Here is a 26604-nt window from a genome sequence, read left to right as displayed (position 1 = left end):
AATATGGCTGTCAATGTCTCTACATCAAGTCAACATGGAAAACTAGGGTTCTTTTGCCCCTTCCTTCCTTCCTTCCTTCCTTCCTTCCTTCCTTCCTTCCTTCCTTCCTTCCTTCCTTCCTTCCTTCCTTCCTTCCTTCTCTGAGACAGTCAAGTAACCCAGGATGGTCCTTAAACTTAGTGTATAGCCAAGGAAGGTCTTGAACTTCTGATCCCCCAACTTCCGAGAGCTGCGTTCACAGGCAGGAGCTACCATTTTCAACTTTTCTAAAATTAACAGCACAGCTAAATTTCTCCAAAATACATTTATTTATTTATTTTATTTTCTATGCAGGGTCTTACTATGTAGTCCTGGCAAGCCTTGACCTCACAGAGATCCCTCTGCTTCTTGCCTCCTGTGTGCTGGAATTAAACGTATAGCTGATTACATCTGGCTATGCAAAATCTTTTAAATATAGCTAGTAACTAGATATTATTTCAGAGCATTCTGAATTTGTCTTTTATTGCCTATATTTTCTACATTTCATTCAAATTAAACACTGAAAGAGAAAGAAAGAAAGAAAGAAAGAAAGAAAGAAAGAAAGAAAGAAAGAAAGAAAGAAAGAAAGGGGACTGGAGAGATGGCTCAGGGATTAGGAGCACTGAGTTCAATTCCCAGCAGCTACGTGGAGGCTCACAACCATCTGCGATGGGATCCGACGCCCTCTTCTGGTGTGTCTGAAGACAGCGACAATATGCTCATATACTGAGCATCATGTGTGTCATATCGCTGTGACGATAGGTGTGCACCACCACCCCTGGGTGCCCGCTTTTCTCTGAACTTCCTACACGCATGCCCAGCTGTGTCTGTCGCGTTCGTGGCTCTCTTTCCTGGGAAGCGTCCACTGCCACCTTCATAAGCAAGCCCTTCTTGAGGAGCTCTACGGCATGCCGCCATTGCCATACATTGGTGGTGGCCATTTGTTTGAAGACAAAGTCTTTTAAAAAAATTATTAGTTTGATGTCTATGAATGTATGTTTTAGCTGCATATGTCTGTGTGCCAATGTATGTGTCTGGTGCCCACAGGAGACAGAAGAAAGCAATGGATCCCTTAGGACCAAAGTTATAAATGCTTATGAACTGACATGTGGGTGCTGGGAATCGAACCTAGGTCCTCTGGAAGACTAAACTGCATTCCTAACCTCTGAGCCGTCTCTCCTGCCCAAAGCCAGGCTCTTGCTACACAGTCTAGGCTGGCCTCTAACTAGGACTCCTCCTCCCTCTATCTCCTGAGTGCCGAGGTTCTTTTTATGATAATTTATCTATGTGGATTTGAGACAAGGTCTCAAGAAGCTCAAGTTGGCCTCGAACACCCTGTGTAGCTAAGGATGACTTCTGACGTGTGCTCCTCTTCCCTACCCCTGCCAGGGGCTAGGATCACAGTACCTAGTTTTATGTGTTGCTGGGGACTGAACCCAGGCCTGCGGTACAGCTGAGCTGCATCACTAGCCCATGGTGGGATTACTAAGGGATCTTTTAATTCAGAAGATACTTAGACTTACAGCACAATCTGAAGTCATCCAAATAGTTCTTTCACATGCTCAGAGCACACACCTTCTACATAGAGAATAGTGTTAACGTTATTTCCACCATGCCTCACGCTAGTGCAGGCATGGTGACATACACATGTACCCCGACCCTTGGGATCATTTCCAGCGCCAGCCTGGGATACAGCAGACCCTGACTCAGAGGAGCTTACATACATTCCTCCCCCGCCCCAACATGAAATGATTTAAATGATCTTAAATATAAGCAGCTAATGTGGGCTCCTAATTTGTATCTCTTTTGATTTAAGAAATTGCATGTATCATTTCTATGCACAGCCCACTTATCTATCTAGCAGTCTTTGCTTCCTTTTTGGAAGGCAAGGACTTTCTGGAGGGCAAGGAGCAAAGAGCCAGCAACGGAGATGTGTAACGCACTTTAGGTATCTCATGGCCGGCTACGACAGTGTCAGAGCGTGCTGAGCCTACGTGACGTGTCAGTACTTTCAGGGACAGCCAAGAATATAATCATAATTCCCATTTCTTCAGGTGACTTATAATGGCAGCAGAAAACTAGCAGGATCATTAAAATTCAAGCTTGCTGACCTGCAATAGCCCCGGCCGGCCGGCCGGAGAGTCAGAGCGCTGCCCTTCTCTGAAGGATTCACGCTCTTTTATTAGAGCCCAAGCGAAAACTGGGTAATGACTTTCTTTGCCTCCCCGGTGAGTCACCCGTTCACTGACTATAGAGTCTCACCGATCATTATCTTTCAGCAGCTTACATTTACATTTAAAATTCAGGTAGTGAGCGGTCTGTTCAGTGTGGAGACAGTGCTCAACAAGCACGCAGCTGTTAGCCGCCCAGGCCTCTGTCCCTAACTGTCTCCTGACCAGGTCTCTGTCCCTAACTGTCTCCTGAGTGACGGTAGCTTAAGGCTCAGGGCTTGGCAACGCAGTATCACTGATCTCTGAATGCCAGGACTGCTGAAGGAGGCTTCCGAGGCGGCAGAGCCCGACTCAGAACTCCCAAGGCACTCTTCCTCCGAGCTTCACCTGCTGCTAACAGGCTGAAGAGAAGGTAATCTTGCTTCCGTGACCAGTCAATAGTCCTCACCCTCTGTGCAGGAGAGCAGAGTCCACTCAACACAAATGTCTGTGCAGAGCAGAAGAAACTTTGCGTGAGGGAATGAGACATCACAGGGGCGTCCAGCATCACAAACGAGAAAGGATTTCTTCCAGATGTGTTTAGTGTGTGCGGATGAGGGCCTTACGGTCGATGTATGAGCATCCCTTTGTGACTCAGCAGAGGCTGAAGGGAGCGTCTGACCCCCTTGCAACCACACTGCATCCCGTGGGAAAGGCACCCCTAGCTGGGTCCTTGGAAAAGCAACAAGTGCTGCTAACTGATCAGTCATCTTGCCAGCTCCTTTTCTCTCCCTTTCCTTTTAAAAATTAATTTATTTTATGTGTATGAGTGTTTGCCAGTGTGTGTCTGGTTCCCAGGGAAGTAGGAAAGGCTGAAGATCTCATGGAAGCAGAGTTCCAGGTGATAGTGCATCACCATGTAGGTGCTGGGAATTGAACCCGGGTCCTCTGTATGACAAGCCAGTGACCTTAATTGCTGAGCCATCTCTCCAGTCCAGCCTCCCCTGCCCTCTCGTTTATTTTTTTGAGACAAGCCTTACTCTGTAGCCCTGGTTGTCCAGGAACTAGCTATGTAGACCAGGCTGGCCCTGAGCTCAGAGATCCACTTACCTTGCCTGCTCAGTGTTGGTATTAAAGGCATATGCCACCACGCCTAGCATTTAAATGTATTATTTTTGTTTTTAATGATTTATTTATTTATTTATTTATTTATTTATTTTTGTTTTTTTTTTCGAGACAGGGTTTCTTTGTGTAGCCCTGGCTGTCCTGGAACTCACTCTGTAGACCAGGCTGCCTCTGCCTCCCAGAGTGCTGGGATTACAGGCGTGCGCCACCACTGCCCGGCTATTTATTATTTTCTAAGCAAGTACATGCAAGAGTGTGGTAGTAAGAAGACAACATCTGGAGCCTCTCTTCTTCCACCCTGAGGTCTCCGGATTGCTCTCAGGTCATCAGACTGCCTACTCCTTACCTCATCAGTTCCTATGTAAGGCTTAAATAGAGATAGATCTTTTTCTTGTATTGCATCACCTACTTAAGAAATTCATATTTCAGATTCACTTGAGGAACTAAAGCATACTTCAGAAACGACCCAGTTTAATGCCATACATAATCAAATGGATATAAGAGAATGTGATTACAGTTATACAATGCTGCAGAGGCCAAACTGCCCAGGCCTTACAACTCCTGCCTTCTTGGGCACTTTGCTTATACCAATTTGACAAAACAGAACTGCCACCAGCCTTCCCCAGAGACAACTAAAATGTAAACATATGCATCTACACACACACACACACACACACACATCTACACACACACATCTACACACACACATCTACACATACACATCTACACACACACACACACTCATTCTCTCTTTTGGACGAATGGGTGCTTTTCTAAGCACCTGTGCCAGGATTAGTAGTAATTAATGAATGCATTTGGTATACTTCTTAAGGATCTTAAGTCAAATTTAAAATTGGAGGAAGACGGGGTAATAGAAGGGAAAACAGAAAATAATAGAAGTGTACACCATGAGCAGACTGGATGCTAACGAGCAACCTCTGTGATTTCCAGAGGAATGCCCTCTTAGGCCGTCCACATCCTGTGTACTAACTCCGACGCTGAGGCATTCCCAGATCATTATCTTACTGAGGTTTATGTAAACATGTTACCATAATCCAGATGACTAAGTAAAGAGTTTTTAATCTGCAGAATGAGGCCCTGCATGGGGCATTCATTTTGAATTTCTTTTCTCTTTACCGGGAACCCCTTCTTCACACCTCGGACAGGGAAGCTGGTGGGATGGACAGCAAACATCGTCTTTCCCAGGGGATGGGGACTTGAAGTGTCCACAGGGTCGGTCCATGGGGGGAGGGTGGAAACTGTGTGCTCACAGCGCCATCTCAGTGCATGCTGGCCTCCACGCAAGGCCCATCTGAGGTGAGCTGATCGTCAGGAGACATGCTTTTCCAAATGGTTTTCCTTTGAATCTAAAAATCCATCTGGGGATAATGACTTTGGTTTTAGGACGTTTCACCAACTATTTAGGAAATCCTGGACCACTCTTGTGCAGCTTTACAACTCTGTATGTCTGCAAAGAAAACCTGAGCACTGGCATGGCTTTCTCTAAAATATTTATGTTATGTCCACATAAAGACCTAACTCCTGGGAAGAGCTGCTAACTTTCATTCAACTCATTCAGTATATCTTTTCAACCAAGTGTAAATCGGCAATGAATTCTAATACAAGCCAATTAGAGGTAGGAGCACCATCTGTATATACATATTCAGCTCAGCTGTCAATCCACCGCACACACACAGACCCTAGTAACACAGTGCCCAGTAGCCGTGCGGCATCTCACTGTCTCACACTTAACCATCACTTCTCACGGTTGGTTGTTTGCTTGTTTGTTTTGTGATGGGATCTCAGGAAGCTGGGGATGCGCCTCCTGCTCCCCCTGCTCCCCCGACTCCCGCTGCTCCTCCTCCTGATGCTCTCCCTGCTCCTCCTGCTCCTGCTGCTTCTCCTCCTGCTCCTCCCCCTGCTCCTTCTGCTCTTCCTGCTCCCGCTGCTCCTCCTGCTCCCGCTGCTCCTCCTGCTCCCGCTGCTCCTCCTGCTCCCACTGCTCCTCCTGCTCCTGGCTGCCCCCCCCTGCTGCTCCCACTGCTCCCCCTGCTCCTCCTCCTGCTGCTCCTCCTACTCCTCCTGCTCCCCCTGCTCTTCCTCCTGCTCCTGCTGCTCCTCCTCCTACTCCCCCTGCTCCTCCTCCTGCCCCCTGCTCCTCCTGCTGCTCCTCCTGCTGCTCCTCCTGCTCCTCTCCTGGGATTCCAGGCATAAGCACAACTCACAAAGTTTTAAATATGTCATTTTTTTTGTTTGTTTTGTTTTTGTTTTTGTGAGACAGGGTTTCTCTGTGTAGCCCTGGCTGTCCTGGAACTCACTCTGTAGACCAGGCTGGCCTTGAAGTTAGAAATCCACCTGCCTCTGTCTCCCAAAGTGCTGGGATTACAGGCGTGTACCACCACTGTCCAGCAAATACGCCAATTTTAATTTTTCTCCTAATTAATATTTTAGTGTATATTTTAGTGTGCTTTGCCCACGCTTCTGAAAGTTTTCTTATGACTGATTCCTAGAAGTGAAATTAGATTACAGATGTAAAATGGAAACAAATAGAATAATATTTAAATGTCATGCAATAAAACTTCTATAAAAAAAAGACCCAGCACCCGACACGCTCCAAGTCATTCTCTTTAGTCTGTTCTTCTAGTTTCAAATATTTCTTGTTCCTGATTTTAAAACTTTAGACATTATTCACTGCATGAAAGAAACTCTTCCATCTCTTACGTGTTTAAACTCGTTCCCCCTACCTTTCTCCCACTCACTCCTACTTTTTTGGTTAGTCCATACTCCGGTTGATGCCAGATGATGACAGTCAAGCTCAATCCCTGTGTGACCGAAGTCTGCTGCAAACCCGACAACCCCCCTCAGAAGCCCCTTCATGTGCAGGAAGTGTCTTCCCTGCTCTCCAGGGAATTGCTGCGGTATTCACTGCTTTCTGGCTCCCAGTGGGGACAGTGAGACCACGGAGGTGGCTCAAGGACACTGTAAAGGCTGGGAAATGGAGGTGGTTTGGAACAGAGAAGGGGACATGGCATTAATATCCAGTTCAGGCTAGGGAGGCCACCACATCCGCCTGAGCAAGGGGCTCAGCCCGAGGCTAAAACTGGAAAAAGGCTGGAGAAAACTCCCAAATGCAGAGCCAAGTCTCAACCAGTTAGAAAGGCCAGCATAAGCAAGGGCTGGCCAGGAAGGGCAAGCAGGGTGGGGCAGGGGGGGAGGAGGGGGCAGGGTGGGGAGGGCAGCCTGCAGTGCGCAGGGACGGGGCCAGCCTGCAGTGCGGGCGACTTCGCCCCCGCGTGTGCCCAGGGGATGTCCCATGATGGCTCTGGAGTGCTCCTCATTTTCCTCTCACTCTGGCTCAATGAACCTACTTTTACAATTTTGCTTAATAATTCTGAATTAAAATAGTATTTGTATCTTTCATAAACAAAATCTATTTCTTATAAGATATTCAGGACTTACTTTTTATGCTATATAAATATGAGTCTCTAAGCCGTATTGGAACCCTTGGATTACATTTCCTTCCCTATGCACACTGTTCATTTTGCTTTACAGTACGCTAGTAATTGCTTCACTTTAGTCCACATATTTAATGTGGCTGTTGTAGTTCTTACTCTCCTGGCTTTGGGGATTGACCAGAACCTCGCGCCTGCTAGACAGCACTTCAAACCAAAGCTGTCCCCAGCCTTTTCTTACTCTTACTTTCTATTTTCAGACAGGGCCTCACTATGTCGCTCAGGTTGGCTTTGAACTCACTCTGAAGCGTAGGCAGGCCTCAAACTTGGGACCTGCCTGCTTCAGCCTTCTGAGAAACTGGGATTCCAGGCCTGGCAAATGGTGCCACTCAATTTCTTGGAGGCTCTTATATAGAAAGATGAGGGAGGTCTTTGAGCTCTTGCCTTGATTCTGTGTGGGCCTTTGGAGTTAGACGATTGTAAGCCCCCACATGGGGGGTGGCTCTGCACGGCAGCAAGCACTGGGCCATCTTTCTAAGCCCCAAATGTTATTTTATTTGTCCAGATGGCATCTCATGCAGCCCAGGCTGGCCTCAAATTGGGTAACACAGCTGAGAATGACCTTGGACTCCTGCTCGCCCAGCAAGCAAGGGATTATAGGTGCACACCCCCATCTATGATGCTCATCATGGTTAACCATATTAGGTAACTTGTCAGTTCCAGTTTTCACTCTTAGAGATACTTCTCTGGGGGCAGGGCAAGTCTGAGGCCTGCAGCTCGGACCCCCAGAACACATGTAAAAGCTGGAGGCAGTGACAAAATCTCTAATCCCAGCGCTCCTACAGGGAGATGACAGGCAGAGACCGGGCACTCCCTAGAAGGTCCTGGGTGAGCAGCAAACAGCCAACAAACCAGAAGCAAGGATTGACACCTGAGGTTGTCCTCTGATCTACACATGTGGGCTGTGCCATGTGTGTACTATCACAGACATATACACACATAAATACACATGTACATCACATACGCAGATACACACAGGCACATATGTACACACACACACACACACCAGACATAGCCATCGACCCAAGACGTGTTAGCATGACACATGGTCAAGCATGGGACCTAGTGATTTGTACTGACACTGTGGCTGACTTGCTTGGGTTTTAATCATGCATATGCTGGGCAATAGTTTAATAATTACTTAATCTCTCTGTGCCCTAGACTCCCAATTGGTGCTGCTATTGCAGGCTTTATTACTGCTTATGTCTGTGTCTAATCACCTACGCTCTGTATTTTTTTTAATGGTGCTGGGGCTGAGCCCAGGGCTATGTGCAGACCAGCAAGCCGTGTCCTCAGCCCCATCTCCTGTCCTGATGGAATGTACATTATGTACTCTCGGGAACAAAGTCAGGAACGGTAGCTTTCCCGAGAGTCTGCAGATCTCCACCTCACGATGCTCCTTCTTCTTCCCCGTGAGCACAGGTCTTAGGAGGTGCAACAAGCGTGTAACACACACGCTCAGCTTCTTAGCCCCTGCGCCAAGCTTGTCGGGTTTTAGTTTCTATTTTTATTTTATATACAAGCACTTGGACTGCATGTATCTGTGCATCGTGGGGGTTCCTGGTGACCCCAGAGGCCAGCAGAGGGCATCAGATCCCCTGGAGTGAGAGTTACAAATCATTGTGAGCCACCCTGAGGGCGCTGGGAACTGAACCTGGGTCCTCAACAAGAGCAGCAAGTGCTCTTAGCCACTGAGCCACCGCTCTTCTTCTCCGCCTCCTCTTCCTCTTTCTTCTCCCTCTTCCTCTAGATTTATTTATTTTATATATATGAGTACACTGTCACTGTCTTCAGACACACCAGAAGAGGGCATCCAATCCCAATACAGATGGTTTTGAGCCACCATGTGGTTGCTGGGATTTGAACTCAGGACCTCTGGAAGAGCAGTCAGTGCTCTGAACCGCTGAGCCAGCTCTCCAGCCCCAAATTTCTTATTAAATAATTTTTATGTTTTATAATCTGGTTTCTTGTTCTGGGGTTGTCTTTTCTCATATACTACCTGGGCCAGTTTCTTAGGATTAATATTGCACATAGCGTGTCTAAAAATGCCTGTTTCCCTTGTCCTGCCTGCTTCCTCTAAGCCCCCTTTGTCAGTTCGCTTTAGACTCCCTCGTTCATGATGCAGTCTTTTCTCGGTACCCTGCTGTCCTCTGTTCCACATCCTTCTCCAGGGTGAGGCAGCTAGAGATTCTGTCGTGGACATGCTGAGACTGGTCATTGTGGATGACTGCCCAAGGGAGATTTACTGAGGGGACCCCAAACTGCTACCTTTGCCATTCTTTTCTTTGGGGTCTGACAGCTTGCTAAAAATGAATCTTCCAGTTTTCTCCTTGGCGGCCATGAGGGACTCTGAGCTGGCTGCTAGCATTCTGGGAGTCATACAGGAAGAGGGTTAGGAGAGGGGGAGCTTTATCCTTCAGAATGCAGATCCTCACTGAGACACTGTGCCACAAGGATGCCCCCCCCCCCTACATTTCCACCCTCAGCTGTGCCTGGAACCATTCCTACATCTATAGACCCAGGATAATAATACCATGAAGTTACAACCATGAAGTTAAATGAAAACCATGAGATTCTAGATGAAAAGGTAGGAAGATTTTGTACCCAAGTTCCTGTACTAAAATAAACTAAATAGTTCCCCCTAATCTGCTCAGCGACCCTTCCGCCCCCCCCCCCCCCCCCAGTGTAGGAAATTTACCCAATCCATGCCCTTTACTCTTCCCACTTCTCCATGTTCCCCCACCCTTCTGGCTTTGATAATGTCTCTAAATGGGTGTGTAAGGTCCAAGTTTGTTTTAAAATAACCCAACAAGCTGACAGACGGAGCTCATGTTATTCTGCAACTTGCGATGGAGCCCACAGATGGGAAATTGCTGTCAGTTAAAGGGTGGTGCTATTACCATGCCCAATTTCTGAAAGTCGTTAGGAAAAAAATCCCCAAAGTTAATTAGCATTCTCAACAGGCATTAGTGCTGTGTGACAGCAGTCTACAAACTCAGACATAAGTGTGGCCTCTAGCTTATAACTAAGATTTTACCTCCAAAACATGTAGGCTATAGTCTCATCTGTAAAGAAAAGGCTTTTTTTGTTGTTGTTGTTGTTTTTTGTTTTAATGGCCGATCTATATCTTTAAACCACTATGAACTAGAAATTTTGTTTTAGGATCAACTATAACAGTATCAAAAATATGAGTTATTTCAACTTACCTCTCCAATCTGCTTAATCCACAAATCTCGTCCAAGAAATTCCTGATGTAAGACTACAGGTGCTGAGTTTAGGTTAAAAGTCTTAAAGTCGCCGGTCTTGTCTTTAATAAAAGGCTGGAGGTCAGAATTTATCTAGAAGGAGAGTTAGAGGAGTCATGAGTCTGATGTATCAATTCAGGAAGTAGCACTTCCTTACTGCTTCCTGACTCTTTAGTGGGATTTAATAAGCACATGCACATTCTGGATGACCTAGCAATAATCTTATCATCTTCAGCCCCTTCTCCTTTAAGTTAAATGTAGAGACTTAAATGAAGAAGTAATAAGTACTAGTTTATAAGGAAACTCAAGTTTTAATGAAACATGAAAAATCTCATGTGGAAATTACACACACACACATACACACACATATAAAATACACACAGACACAGAGGTACACACACACATATATACAGACATGGGCACATACTCACTTAAACACATCCACACATATGAACATACACACAGGGACATACATATATAAACACATACATGTTGTACTGCCTGGTTTTGTGTGTCAACTTGACACAGCTAGAGTTATCACAGAGGAAGGAGCCTCCCTTGAGGAAGTGCCTCCATGAGATCCAGCTGTAAGACATTTTCTCAATTAGTGATCAAGGGGGTAGGGCCCCCTTGTGGGTGGTGCCATCTCTGGGCTGGTGGTCTTGGGTTCTATAAGAGAGCAGGCTGAGCAAGCCAGGGGAAGCAAGCCAGTAAGGAACATCCCTCCATGGCCTCTGCATCAGCTCCTGCTTCCTGACCTGCTTGAGTTCCAGTCCTGATGTCCTTTAGTGATGAACAGCAATGTGGAAGTGTAAGCTGAATTAAACCCTTTCCTCCCCAACTTGCTTTCTTGTTTATGATGTTTTGTTTAGGAATACAAACCCCGAATAAGACACATGCTATATATAATATGTGTATATAAAAATATATATACATGTATACATACACACACAAACATGTATGTATTCCTGTCTTATATGAGTTAAACAACATCTGAAAGCATGTAACTGAAAAAAATTTTTTTTGAGACAGAGTTTTTCTATTATGTGGCTCTGGATGTCCTACTTAACTGAAAATGTAAGGTAAATAGAGGCAACCACAAAGCAGCTGGCTTGGTGATGTTTTATACTTCACATGTCATTGAGAAGAAAGAGTTATTAAAGCATTCTTCCCTTCTAGCTTCCCCTACTCTTGGGAGTGTTCTTACTTTTTCTTAATAAATCTATGCTCCAGCTTTGATTAAAAATATTAAATCATGAATTAAAATGGAAGCTTTCAACTTTATATAGTATACCTTCAAATTTTATTAACTTTTCAATATTTGTTTAACGTAGGGTTTACAAGGGAACTGTAACAAAAATAAAAAAAAAAGTCTACCATTCTGTGAGGGTGATATTACATGTTATTTAATAATTTGAAGAAGTTATTTCAAGAATTCTTTAAGGTGGTAAGAAAAATGTAAGCATCAAAATTATATAGTATTTCCCAATTGTACTGCTTATATAACTACCATTGTCTCTGACTGACAGATTTCACTCACTCAATAAACAGTTTTCAAGATTTAAAAGCAGCTTATTAAGTGCCAACAGCTTTCTGTGTGCGCGTGCCATGTTTCAGGATGCAGAGGGCAGTGTGTGCGGGTACCTTGTGGCTCATGGCCATGTGCTCCCCGTACTGAAACGCCATGTCCTGGACCGCGGTGTCATGGTTTGCTAACTCCATTGCAGCCTGGCAGCTCTTGGCTAGCAGGGCACAATGGGACAGGAAAGTCTGCTCCTTCCAGGTCGACATGCCAATATCATCTGTGATAGAGTTTCCCTGAAAATGTAAAAAAGGCCAAGATGAAAAGGCTTTAGGATTAATTTCTCTGTGTTGAAGAATAAAAGCATTAAAAACTGGCCAGCTCTGGTGGAATACAGCTGTAATCCCAGGAAGTGAGAGGCTGAGGCAGGAGGACTATGAGTTCTAGGCTAGCCAGGGTCACATTAAACAAACAAACACACAAGGTAAAGACGGACTAGTAACACTCCTACTTCTGCAGCAAGACAGAGCCAAGGAAGCTGAGCCCTGGGTCCAGCTACAAAGAGCAGTGGCCAAGATGGCCGCCTGATCTCAAGCTCGAGAACCTCTGTAGAATGCACTGAGGAGGAGTCAGGCGTAGAAACCTAGCTCTCTAACTCGACCTCAGCTCACCTGCGCCATCCATTCTTGAAAGTCATTGAGTCATCTGAAACCTGAGGATCGTACTGCATTTCACTATTATGACCACAGTAAGGGTGCACTGGGAAAATGAAAATTACCACAAACGAGAAGATATTTGAACATGGTAGCAGGGGACAAAATTAATAATCACCATAATAAATCATAACTAACACTAAGCAGAAGGCACACAGGCAAGCCCGCCCCAGCAACGCCTTCTGTGGTGGGCTGAATAGGCATGTCTCCCTCCCCCACAGACTCATGGGTTTGAGTGCTTGGCCCATGGGGAGCAGCACTATTAGGAGGTGTGGCCTTGCTGGAGTGGGTGTGGCTTAGCTGGAGGCAGGGAGAAGAATGTGGGGGCAGGCTTCAAGGTCTATGCTCAAGCTATGCCTAGTGTGACAGTCTGTTTCTGCGGACTCTTGGCTCCTTCGCCAGAACTAGGTCCCCTGCACATGCCATGCTTCCCACCATGATGACAATGGACTAATCCATCTGAAACCGTAAGCCAGCCTCAATGAAATGTTCATGGTGTCTCTTCACAGCAATGGAAACCCTAACGCACATACCCCCTAATCCTTCTCAAACAGTCCTATTCCCTGGTGATTAAGCATTAGAATATATGAGCCTGTGGGGGCCATTCTTATTAAAACCTCCATGGGCAGGAATAAAAGAAGAAAGGAGGGAAGGAGAGTAGCAAGAACAACCTTGAAGGAAGAAGGCCATGGAGTGTGTGAGCGTGGAGTGCGTGTGAGCATGGCGTGCATGTGAGTGGAGCGCGTGTGAGTGGAGTGCGTGTGAATGGAGTGCGTGTGAGCGTGGAGTGTATGTGAGCTCGGAGTGCGTGTGAGCTCAGAGTGCGTGTGAGCGTGGAGTGTATGTGAGCGCGGAGTGCGTGTGAATGTGGAGTGCGTGTGAATGTGGAGTGCGTGTGAGCGCGGGGTGTGTGTGAGCATGGAGTGTGTGTGAGTGGAGTGTGTGTGAGCATGGAGTGTGTGTGAGTGGAGTGTGTGTGAGCGTGGAGTGTGTGTGAGCATGGCGTGCATGTGAGCATGGAGCGGAGCAGTGCAGACAGGAACACTGAGCTTCATCTAGCCCACCTGGTAATCAAGGCTCAGCAATTAAAAAAAACTCCACAGCACCCAGAGGAAGCTGCATTGCCAGGTGATATAACTTGGCCAGAATCCCAGGAGCTTGGTCACACCAGGATCTCAGGGTCCCAGAGGCAGCTTGACTCCCAGGATCTCAGGATCCCAGGATCCCAGGATCATAGGATCACAGCAACACCTTGACCCTGAGGAGTTGTGATACAGCCAGGATCACAGGAAGGACAGGCTCCAGTCAGATATAGCCAGGGCAGGTAGCACTAGAGGTAACCAGATGCCAGGAGGCAAGCGTAAGAACATAAGCAACAGAAACCAAGGTAACTTGGCATCATCAGAATGCAATTCTTCCACCATAGCAAGTGCTGGATACACCATTAAACCGGACAAGCGAGATTTGGATCTAAAATCACTTCTCATGCTGGTGATGGAAGACTTTAAGAAGGACATACATAACTCCCTTAAAGAAATACAGGAGACACAGGTAAACAAGCCCTTAAAGAGGAAACATAAAAATCCCTTAAAGAATTACAGGAAAACACAATCAAACAGGTGAAGGAAATGAACAAAACCACCCAGGATCTAAAAATGGAACTAGAAACAATAAAGAAATAACAAACTGAGACAACCTTGGAGCTAGAAAACCTAGAAAAGAGATCAGGAGTTATAGATGCATGCATCAGCAACAGAATACAAGAGATAGAAGAGAGAATCTCAGATGCTGAAGATACCATCGAAAACATTGACACAACAGTCAAAGAAAACACAAAAAGTAAAAAGCTCCTAACCCAAAAATATCCAGAAACTCCAGGACACAATGAGAAGACCAAACCTAAGGATAATAGCTATAGAAGAGAGTGAAGATACCCACCTTAAAGGTCCAGTAAATATCTTCAACAAAATTATAAAAGAAAACTTCTTAACCTAAAGAAAGAGATGCCCATGAACCTACAAGAAGCCTACAGAACTCCAAATAGAATGGACCAGAACAGAAATTCCTCCGTCACATAATAATCAAAACACCAAATGCACTAAACAAAGAAAGAATATTAAAAGCAGTAAGGGAAAAAGGTCATGTAACATATAAAGGCAGACCTATCAGAATTACACCAGGCTTCTCACCAGAGATGACGAAAGCTAGAAGATCCTGGGCAGATCTCATACAGACCCTAAGAGAATACAAATGCCAGTACAGTCTACTATACCCAGAAAAACTCTCAATTATCATACATGGAGAAATCAAAATATTCCATAATGAAACCAAATTTACACAATATCTTTCCACAAATCCAGCCCTACAAAGGATAATAGATGGAAAACACCAACACAAGGAGGGAAACTACACCCTAGAAAAAGCAAGAACAAACATAATTCCACTGCTAATAACAAAAATAACAGGAATAATCACTTTCCTTAATATCTCTTAGTATGATAATTAATATTACCAACATATCCTAATCGATTGAAATTCAAAAATCTGAGGAATTAGAAATTTGCCGACTGTCACCCAGTGGTCCCTCTAATTTGGTAATTGGAGAAGTATGTCCAATATTGTACAATCCATATACACTTTCTGGTTGTTTGTATGTGACAGTGTCTTGCTGTGTACCACATAATGGTCTAGAAATCATGCTTCTCCTATCTCAGCTTTATCTATTAATAGGATTGTTTATTTGATTTTTTTTGTTTTTGTTTTTTGGATTTGGTTTTTTTGAGACAGGGTTTCTCTGTATAGCCCTGGCTGTCCTGGAGCTCACTCCATAGACCAGGCTGGCCTCAACTCAGAAATCTGCCTGCCTCTGCCTCCCAGAGTGCTGGGATTACAGGCATGCTGCCTCCCAGAGTGCTGGGATTACCACACCCAGCTTATTTGATATTTTTACTCTATACTATGGTTTTGAGAACAGCTTTATACAGCCAAAAGAAACATAGGCAATTAATTTGGGAGGTGGCTTGTAAGAGGACAACAAAGAGTGAGACTGAATGTTTTGCTTGATACTTATTGTATCAATTTTGAAGATGACCTTATAAATTACTCTTTTTCTGAGATGAATGCTTTTTAAAATCATCACAGCCAATGAACCAGAATCTTACCCTCACCTAATGTCTGTGCCACCCTCCAAGCAGAACCATTGTTCATTGAAACAGTTGATGAATGACTGCATGGATAGACCATCTTAATACACACACCACTTCTTGAATGAATGTAACCTGTTCCCTGTGGGCTAAGAATGATGACAATCACTCAAGTCAAATAGCTTTGACCATAGCAGGAAATCTATATCCAAATAATCGTGCCTACAATTCATCCCTCAACAGAACTGTCAACTCTCAGCTTAGCTACTATGGAGGTAAAATACTTTGGTGATGTGAAGGACATCGAAGTACAGCCTTATTACAATGAACTCCAATGTTTAAAAATTGTTCTTATTTTGGGTTTCTACCACAGTAAGAGCCAAGATTTTAAGCTCTACTAAAAATAACACAAACAAACAAATAAATAAGGCTTTATCTTTTTATGTTCATTTAATAACATGACCATCATTTTTATTATTGGTAATTGGCATAACTATAATTGTATTGAATATAATAAAAAATAAAAAATTACCCAAATAAAAACTCTGTGACTTAAAAAAAAAAAAGAGTGGTCTGAAGAGCGGCACCATGGCTCCCATGGCTCCCATGGCTCCCATGGCTCCCATGGCTCGGGGTTGGGAGCACTCGCTGCTCTGCAGAGAGCAGGGCTCAGTCTCTCGCCTTCATCCTGGGTGGGTGGCTCACACACACCTGTAACTCTAGCTCCAAGGGGTTCTCGCCCCCTTAGGGACCTGTACTCACATGTATGTATCTACACACACACACACACACACACACACACACACACACACACTTAAAAAAAAAACAATGTGATTTGGACAGGCAGACAATGGAACCAAACAGAGAATTCAGAAAACAACCAAAGCATATGCAAAGATTTACTATATTTTATGGAAAAGTCCGAGTCGTTGGAATTTCTAGTAAATGTGCCATTTACTAGGAAACAGTATTTGGAAAAAGTGAAATCTGACTTTTGTTTCAGTTTCTGATAAACTCCAATGACAAAACCAAACCAAAGCAAACCATTATACAGTCCTAAGGCAAGCGAAGACCTTCTTGGGAGAAAATGGAACTCCCCCAAGCCCTCCCTACCCGTCTACCTCCTAACTCCTGGAGCCCATGCATTTACCTTAGACAGAAGCAAGAGCTTCAAAGACCAGGTGGAATTTAGTATTCTGAGACAACAGACAACGCACACCCACAGGGCCTCTCTTCCTCCGTCCGTCCTAACTTGGTTGAAGTAGTGAAAATAATCATTCCTTAAGGTTCCTCCTTGGCTCGTGCAATCTATGAACTCCACACCACAACAGCCAGCCTTCCCTTTCACAGCAATAAGCAATTTTTGGCCTAATTCTTACCCAAAATATCTCCTGTGTGACCTGCACTTCAGTTACACAGGATAAACTTATTTCTTGAAATATTATTCTCTTCAAAGGTTATTATTTTTTCTGTACTCTCCATTAATTAAACTGAGTATCTTCAGTATACATTTTTGAATAATATTCTCTAATATTCTCAAATATTCCCACAAATATTCTTCTTTTGAAAAACATTACCTAGCTGTAGTCTGATGCAGTACTTGATTCTCTCTGAATTATAAGCGTGATTATTCGTGTTTCTCTGACAGTCAGCCCTAGGTCCTAGTCACTTACAGGTATTTTAATCATCTAGGCATCATTCAATTTTAAGTAACTTTTGGTTAAGTGAATATAATCCTGTTTATCAGTTCAATTTATCATGGGTTATTCATTCATTTTAATTTTAAGCTAATGGGTACAATACAATTACTGCGAAACTACTGATACACGCTACCCCAGGGATGAGCCTCAAAGCCGGAAGCTAGTGGAAGAGAAATGACACGTGTTGCTCTTGGAGGCTTTGGCTTGATGCCCGGCACCCACACGGTAGTCACAAATGTCTGTAACTCCAGTTCCAGGGAACCTGACACACCAGGTATACATGCAGTGCACATGCATTTATGTAGGCGCACACGTTTAAAAAAATTAAAAAATTTATGATTCTTGATTAAGTTTTGGTTGTTTGTGTAACACACTCATTTATGCACCATGGACCAGATCTCTCCAAAACAGTTTAGATACCAAGATCTATAAATAGCTTGTCCACAAGAAGCTCATGGTCCAGGGATAGAAAACAACAACAACAACAACAACGACAATGACAACAACAACAACAACAACGATGACAACAAACCAGACACATGCATACAGATAGACAGAGCTTTCAACATACATTAGATGTAGCTAGCATAACAACTTTCTTAGCATTTTAAAGTTAACATTAATTTTAATTGTGTACTACTGTGTATGTGTATATGTAATTGTGTGTGTGTGTAAAAGGCTAATTGCAGGACCTGAAACCACCAAAGGTTTAGCTCTGCTCATCATGTATTTCTTACTGGGATTTACACTCTTTATTATTCATCATTTTTACATTTTTAAATTATTCATGGAACAGACAATCTCTGAAAAAGATTATTCAGATAACCAGAAACAATTAATTTATGGTCCCCTGAAATCTACTGCCATCACTTAATTGGACCATAAGTTAATAACTCTGCTCCTGAGTTAATCAGAAATGTTATTCCCTGAACATCAAGTTATTACTTAGTGTGAACTTGGTTATTAACAGAGCAAAATCCTCCTATTCGTTTCTACCAGATTGTCGCATATATACTAAGAAAACATGCTCTAGGAAAACTAATGTATACTTTAAAAATGCCAAGGAACTAGTTTGATAGCCACATCTCTATCAGTCTCTTTAAGTATGAGATATACCAAATGGCTGTGCAGGGCCAGAATAAGAGATTTAGATATGCTCACAGTGTCACAGTATCTGCAGGTTTAGACACATTTTAATTATATTCGTTGAGAATTTTTCACATGAACTTCATCCATCCACCCATCCATATCTATCATCTTTCTATCTCCATCTCTTTATCTCTCTACTTGTCTATCTATCTGGAGAGGCAGGGTTTTATGTAGGCTAGATTGTACCTCAACTTCTTACATTCAAGGGTGACCTTAACTCTTGATCTTCTGCCTACCCCAGGCGTAGGATACGGATGTATGCCACCATACCCAGCGACAGAAAGTTGTGTTTTTTTCTTTGTGGTGCTGAGGATTGAACCAAGGATCTCCAGCACGCCAGGCAAACATACCACCATAGCCTCAGCTTTGTGTGTGGTTTTTAAGACAAGGTCTCATCGTATAGTCTAGGGTGACTTTGTAATTGTTCTTGTCTTCCTTAGCAACCCAAGTGCTGGGATTACAGGCCTGGATCATGATGTCCAGCAGTACATGAAATTTGTCTGTATATTTGTGTGCTTGTTTGAGCTGGCCCAGAATTCATAGAGGACTGTCTGTCTCTACCTCCCAAATGCCAGGATTAAAGGGGTGTACCACCATTCCTGGCTCTACATCAAGTTCTTACCAAAGATTTATTATACATAAAAGGTGATATTCAGTGACTGTTTACTTTTGATGGGAATCCTGTATTTTAGGAAGGGGTGTTATGCTATTATGCATATGAATAACAATCAAACAGAGGTATCTTAATTTAGACTACTGTCACCTTCCTCTCTAGCTCATGATTTATTTTGCTTGGTTAAGGCTAGTTGAAATTATAGAGGCTATTCTGATGTTGCCTGAGATAGCACACTGGTGGCATGTTCAAATGAGATTGGACATCTAGGGCGGCGTGGCCATGGGCACTGATGTATAATGAAGAACCTGCTTTTCGTCTGTGAGATGAACACTCTGCATTGCTTTGCTCATGTGGAGAAACACTTTTTTCTATTCGTGGAAGACCAAAGTGCATTTGTCACCGTGGCTGAGAGGGCTTCAAGTTTGGGACCATGGTCACTGAACAAGCGCACACTAACTGGGCCAGGAGTTGAATCTGTTAGCCCAAATTATTTCCTTTCTCATGTTTAGAAGAGTTTTGGAGACTTAGAAGCTGACCATCTGTGGGGCTGAAACAACTGTACTCAACACACCCTGTACACAGACGCTTTAGCTTAAGGCTACCCACTTCAGATTCATATTCTGAGTCACTGTTTTAATAAATGAGATCTAAAAGGTTGGGTAAGTGACTAGATTCCCTTAATACACATTTTAATGTTAAATTACTTCCTTTGATTTTTTTTTTTTTTTTTTTTTTTGAGACAGGGTCACTATATAGCAGAGGCTGGCCCTGAGCTTCTGAGCGCTGCGGTTTCAGGTGTGGCTGCCATGCCTAGCTCTTCTTCACTGTTTTCTGAAGCTAAAAAAGAGCCACAGTTATGAGAGGTGAGCCCTCACAGTAGTGAGCCAGGGATGGCCACTCAGAGCACACACTGCTCTTGCGAGGCCTCCAGCACCCAGGTCGGGAGCCTGCAACTGCTCTCTGCTCCAGCTCCAGGGATCGGACGCCTTCTGGAATCTGTGGGACTGTTCTCGTGTGTACTCTGTCACACACACACAAAATCAAACATAGAAATAAAATCTTAATGATAAAAGTGAGACAAATATAGGCAAACTTCCCAGCCCTGTGCAGTTCGGGGTGAGGAGGAGTGAAGACACAGAGGGGCCTGATTCGTCCTGCTGGATAATGACATGACGATGACACCTGTGCACCACGGAACCCGTCACTTCCCACCCCAAGCTTTAGGTAGCATAAGTCTTAACAGGTAAGGAAGTTCCAAGAACATATCTGGAGTAAGACCAGGCAATGTAAGTGGGCGGAGCTCATCCTCAGATATATAGCAATTGGATTCTATTAAGCTTAATATAGAGAGATATATGCTATGCTTCATATATTTAATTTGAAGATTTTTATGTGTATGAATGTTTTGCTTGCATGCATGTCTGTGGACTACATACACACCTAGTCCCTGCTGCGGCTAGAAGAAGTTATCAGATCCCCTGGAACTGGAGTTACAACAGTTCTGAGCCACTAAGTGGGTGCTGGGAATTGAAACAGGGTCTTTGGAAGAGCATCAAGTGTTCTTTCCCACTAAGCCATCTCTCCAGCTCCCTTAATATCTTCTAAGATAAAAAGAAAGTTTTGTGTAAGAGTGAATGATGCATGTCTGTCTGTCTATCTATCTATCTATCTATCTATCTATCTATCTATCTATCTATCTATCTATCTGCATTTAACCCTATATATTAAGCATAGTAGTAATACCCCTTGAAGAGAAGCATTAAAGAGATCTTGTAATGACTATTCAGGAATCCTGAGGTGATGTGAGGGGAAAAGGATGATGTGCTAATAGCCTCATTTCACAGGATAAGATAGTTTGTTTTGAATTATATCCCGGCTACACAGGGCCTAGAAAAGTAGGCACCTGGAATTTTCACATCCACATAAATTATAAAAAATAAGCAGCTGGGAAGATATGAAAATAATTATTATTAAAACATTTCCGAAGTGTTTCTCAGGGTTGGGGAGAAGGCTCGGTGGGTAGATGCTTAGCATGGGTGTAAAAGCAAGTGTGTGTGTGTGTGTGTGAGTGCACGTGTGTGTGTGTGTGTGTGTGTGTGTGTATGTGTGTGTGCGTGTGTGTGTGTGTGTGTGTGTGTGTGTGTGCACGTGTGCATGTGTCTGTAGCTCTGGCTGCAGCGGTGGGAGAGAAGGGCAGAGCCAGGCAGGCCCTGGAGCTCACTGCTCAGCCAGTCAGCTGAGGCAGCACGCTTTCCTCTTTCATTTGGTAACAGTGCTGAAAACGAATCCTCTCTCTAGATCCGGGGATCCTGGCAGCAGGCTTTAGTTCCCCGCACACGGGCCCTGCTGTGGGGCAACTCACATGACTCGACAACTGGTTTCCCAACGGGAGTGAGTGGCTCATGAGCACAAGGCCACAGGGAGCTTCCTGTGCCTTTAGACCCCCATGTGGGAAGGCAAGGCGAGCACAGGAACCCTAGGGGGTGGGGCTCACCGATGACCCTGGAGCCTGGCAGCCACAGACGGAGTCCATGACTAGATTTATCGGCCCAACAGTCTAAACATTTTAGTCTCTTACAACACTCTGCCAACGTACTTTCCAGAAAGAAGCTTCTGAGCCGTATACCGACCAGGCAAGTCTGAGAGCATCGACTGTCTCGCCACTGACCAGAATTATTATTTCACTGTTAGCAAGTGAAAAGTGAGACGTCATTGCAACCATAGATGCCATTTCCCTGATCGGCTAGTTGTCTTTCTTTCTGTTGCACCCTGACCTACGTAAAAAGCTTAGCTTAAGGCAGGGGGCAGAGCCAAGTGTAGCCTCCGAACCACTGACTGACGGTCGGTCGGTCGGTCGGTCGGTCGGTCGGAGTATGTGCACGAGTAAGGTTCTCTTTTTGACGACTGCCTCAGACGCATGCCTAGTCCTCTCAACGGTAACGCTGAAGCTGTAATTCTGAGCATGGCTATCTCTGCATAAGAAAGCAGTCAAGGTCACATAAGGGAATAAGCAGGTGGTCCCGACCTAATGCGATTAGTGCCCTCAGTCATTATTAGATACCAAAGAACTCCCTACCGCTCCACAGACTCCGTCTGCTGTCTTTCTTTGCTGTGAGGACACAGCCAGACAGGGGATGTCAGAGCTCTCACAGGAGACTGAACTGCCTGCAAGTTTAGATGTGCAGCCTCCAGACTGTGATAAAATAAAGGTTGACTGAGCACGGCAGCCCCAGCTGGTTGGCCAGATACCGGCAGCGATCTTCCTGTCTTTGCAGTAAAGCCAGTTGATTAGAGACTAATAGGCATTTTTATACACTTCTTCCCATCTTTTTCAACATGGTATTAAAAACCAGAATGTTAACATATTGCCTTAAAAGTTTTTTTTTTAATTTTTTGTTTTTAAAAAAATAATCTGCATTCTGGTTTTCTATTCCATTCCACCTCAAAATCAGATGGCTCAGCACGAGCAGCCGGGTCATCACTAGCCACCCATGCAACACATCTCCATTGTCACCACAGGCCTTGTAGTTTCCCTCTGCGCACACTCCTTATCAAGCTCTCGCCTCTTGTATACCGCCTGCCCTGACAAATCTCTCATGTGGCATACATACATACATACATACATACATACATACATACTGTGTGTGTGTGTGTGTTTGTGTGTGTGTGTGTGTGTGTGCATGCATTCAGGACTGGGTGAATCTTTCTCCATGTCTTTATACCTAATTATTTATAAAAGCTATTTGGGGGGGATGCTGCAGGAGATCCTGACCTCTGCTTTTGCAGAGGACCTGAGTTTATTCCTAGCACCTACATCGAGTGCCACACACCACCTGTAACTCCAGGTGCAGGGATTTGACACCTCTAGGTTCAGACTGTCAGTGCTCCGCTGCACAAATCTTCATACAGACAGGCGAAGGGACACACACACACACACACAATTAAAATACAAATAAATCTCCGAAACAATTACTTCTTTGCTCAAGGTATCACTGTGCAGGTCTGGCTGGCTAGAAACTCACTATGAAGAACAGGCTGGCCTCAAACTCGGACATCTGCCTGCCTCTGCCTCTTGAGTGCTTCGAAGCCTGGCTTTTATGTGGTTGCTCGAGGGGCTCAGGGCCACGGGTGTGCGCAGCAAGCACTTTACCCTGCGCCACGTCCCAGCCAGTACTTTGCTTTTTAAATGTGGGGCTGGATATCTAGTGATTTGTTTTATTTTTAAAACTGTATAATTTGTGAGTATACTTTATAACGAGAACAAGCCTTTTAAAATTACTCTCATTTGTCTTCAAATTGGAATACATTCAATATTTAACAATTGATTTAAAACTGTTTCTACTTGGAAAAAAAAAAGAATGCTAGTAAAATTATAGGTATTACTCTCATCACCACTGTGCGATGCTTCAAAGTCTTGGACTTGTGATATGAGCTTGAACAGATGCCCAGCAGACAATAAACACGAGATGACACATTTTATTAGCTCATTAGTGCATGTCTTGGGTATAATACAAGGGACACGTTTTGAGTAATGGACCAATGAAAGACACCCTAGAGTATCTTAACGCTTACCGCTTCATACTTAAAGCTCCTAGCCTATCTATTTTCCTTTAAATATATGTAAAAACGTTTGTTATCAAGTTCTTGCACATCTAGTGGCTTCCACACAACACATGCTCAAAGTCATGTGACATGAGTAAGTAGGTCTGACATCTGAGTCAGTGTCCAGTTGACACATGTCAACTCCTGACATGATAAAACTCCAACAGTCCCCTCACCGCCCCACACGTGTGCAGCCAGGCGGCTCTCTAAGTTGTTCTTTGCCTTTTTTGTTTGCTGAGGTTCGCTGACTGGGCTCCAGGGAGATAGATGGCAGTCTGTTTTTGAGCTCCGCCCACCCAGCCCCCATCCAGCACTGGGGATTCAGACATTCACCCACATTCCACAGATGCGAGGGCTTTAGACCCAGGTCCTCAGGCGAGTGTGCCATCTTCCCAGCTCCCTTCTGACTCATTTCTGCTCTACTTCTAAGACTGAGTTTGGAGATAACAAAGTTACCTTCTCCAAGAGCCCCTTCCCCTCCGCTTTGTCCCGAGGCAGGCAGGGCTCAAACTACAGGAATTACCGGAGGGCAGCTCCATGCCCAGCCGCGGAACACCCTCTGAAACTGGCGGGTTCTTAGCGGGCTGTCCTCTCTCTTCTTGCACGCACAGCCTCTCTGCAGTGCGACTTGCACATCATTTAGGGATATGTTGCTGTGCAGGGTTTTCCTGCGCACGCGTCTCGGAGCTCTGCACACTTTCAGATCTCACAGGCAGGTCTGGGCTGTTGCTGTAACTGAAGCCTTGGTTTGCATGTCTAGGAGTACTCAGTATATGTTTTTGGCACCGGCAGAGAGTCAGTATGTTTACTAATAAGCATTTTATCAAGAGTGCCTGATTTAGGTCTGCTTTGAAGAAATGAAAAAAAGCAAAACAGAACAAAACAACACAACATTGTGCTGGTTCAATTTATGGCAACTAGACCCAAGCCAGAATCATTTCCTAAGGGGGGAAACTTCAACTGAGAAAACGTCCCCTTAGACTGGCCTGTGGTGTTTTCTTGATTGCTGTGGGAGGGCCCGGCTCACTGTGGGGGGTGCCATCCCTGGGCGCTGGTCCTGGGTTACATAGGAAAGCAGGCTGAGCAAGCCAGGAGGAAGCCAGAAAGCAGCATCTTCGCAGCCATCGGCTCCTGCCTCCAGGTTCCTGTCCAGATATGGCAGACTGCCCTGATACAGTATCCTCCTTTTGACCCAGCTCTGCAGAGGCAATATAATGATTTCTTTGGAGATGTTTGTTAGAGTTGAAGACAAGAGTTTGGAAGATTAATTGCTTTTGTTGCAACCAGTAAGCAAGACTGTTTCTACATTTTTCAACTGGCTACATAAAGAACCATTTTGAAAAACTAGTGGTGTCGGGTCTGCAAGATGGTCAGCAGAAAGGGCATTTGCTGCCAAGCCTGATGACCTTATTTCAATTCCCAGAACTGAGATGATGGGGGGAAGTGGCTGTCTAACTTTATCTTCTGACCTTAACATGATTGCCACTGTGGCACACATATACACACATACAAAATAAAAAATAAAATGTTAAAAAAAAAAACCCTTGTGACTTTGGATTACCTTGAAATACATTTAGTAATGACAGTGATCTAGGGCATATTTTTTCTACCAATATTACCTGTTGTATTATTAATTATTTTAATCTCAATCGGGGGTTTCTACCCCACCTTTGATTTTTCAGTTCCCAGATAAAAGACACAGAACTTGTATATTTACAAACCGCCCTAAAGCTGATGATCTAACCTAGAGGTTATGTCTATTACGTCTACTTCCCTGTTAATAACCCCAAGATAAGACTTGCCATGTTCCGCGAGGGCAGCTCTTACTCCAACCGGCCAGCCCCTGTGGCCAAGCCTTCATGACTCACTTACCCACTTACCTCAGGTAGTCTCTCTCCTCTCTCTCTCACACCACAATGAGCAAAAACTGCAAAATTATATTTTAGAGTGGTTAAGATATTAAATACTGATCAGATTAAGTTTTAATGAGGCAAGGGACAACCAGAATTGTCACCCACGGCTGATGGAATGGAAAGTGGGCCAATGACATGGCTCAGCAGGTGAAGACATGGCTTCGGGCTTCCACTGCTGGGCTAAAACACCATGACTGCAGCAGCTTGCAGGGGAAAGGAACGATTTCATTTGCATCTTCAGGCAACTGTCCATTACTGAGAGGAGTCAGGAGAGGAACCTGGAGGCAGGGGTGGATGCAGAGGCCATGGGGGGTGCTGCTGACTGGCTTGCTCCCCATGCTCGCTTAGCCTGCTTTCCTATGGCGCCCAGGGCCACCAGCCCAGGGGAGGCACCAGCTAGAGTAAGCAGGGTCCTCTCCCATCAATCATCAATCAAGAAAGTTCACCACGGGCCCACCTGGTGGAGACGTTTTCTCTTCCACAGTGACTCTAGCCTGGTCAAGCTGATGGAAACTAGCCACCACAGAGCACGATATACCCATTGTATGACACATAAAGCCCACTGCTAGTTTTCTATACAAAGGAAAATAAATAACAACCTAGTTATCCCTAGGTAAACCCAAGAGAAATCAAAGTCCATTTTTCTTTTTTTATATAGACTTCACACATGAATGTTCCCAATAGCTTCATTTGGAATACTCTAACACTGAAAATATCTCAAATTTTCCCCAACAGGTGGATCGCAGACTGTGTTAGATGCTTAAAACTGAATACCATTTAGCAGAAACAAACTATTCAGATTTGTAGTATGGATACATTTCAAAGTAACTGTTCAAAGACCCCAGTCAAAGGGTTGATAGTTCTAGATCCATGTACATAGTTCTACAAACATGCAAACTAATTTAGAGTGATGATAGATTGTCTATGGCTCGCAGCAGAGGGTACAGGATGGAGAAATACAAAAGAAGAAACCATTGGGGTGGTATATGCCTATCAATTTAATTGTGATAATTTCTTTGGTCCTTGTATATGCCTAGACATCAGATAGTACACTTTAAATATTCCCAGTCTATTGTATATTAATAGTCTTTCCCAAAGAGGTGGCAAAAATCTTCCATTACCATCACTTGGGGGCCTTCTAAATAATTACTTTAGCAACAGGTGGCTGGGACTACTACTGGCAGGCCAGGTACTGC

General features: G+C 44.3%; 1 protein-coding gene across 1 annotated transcript in view; it reads right to left on the bottom strand.

Annotated features, from left to right (window-relative positions):
- Window positions 1-26604, bottom strand: part of Pdss2 (decaprenyl diphosphate synthase subunit 2) — a 211000-nt gene that overhangs the window by 40411 nt on the left and 143985 nt on the right. The window contains exons 5-6 of the mRNA XM_052163777.1: window positions 11695-11868; window positions 10012-10143 (exon numbers count right to left, since the gene is read on the bottom strand). Coding sequence (XP_052019737.1) covers window positions 10012-10143; window positions 11695-11868 — 306 coding nt within the window. The remainder of the gene's footprint in view (window positions 1-10011; window positions 10144-11694; window positions 11869-26604) is intronic.

Source organism: Apodemus sylvaticus, chromosome 19 (genome assembly GCF_947179515.1).
Source record: "Apodemus sylvaticus chromosome 19, mApoSyl1.1, whole genome shotgun sequence".
NCBI classification, from domain to species: Eukaryota; Metazoa; Chordata; class Mammalia; order Rodentia; family Muridae; genus Apodemus; species Apodemus sylvaticus.
Note: the sequence above shows the minus strand (reverse complement) of the source record. Positions and strands in the feature narration are given on the sequence as shown.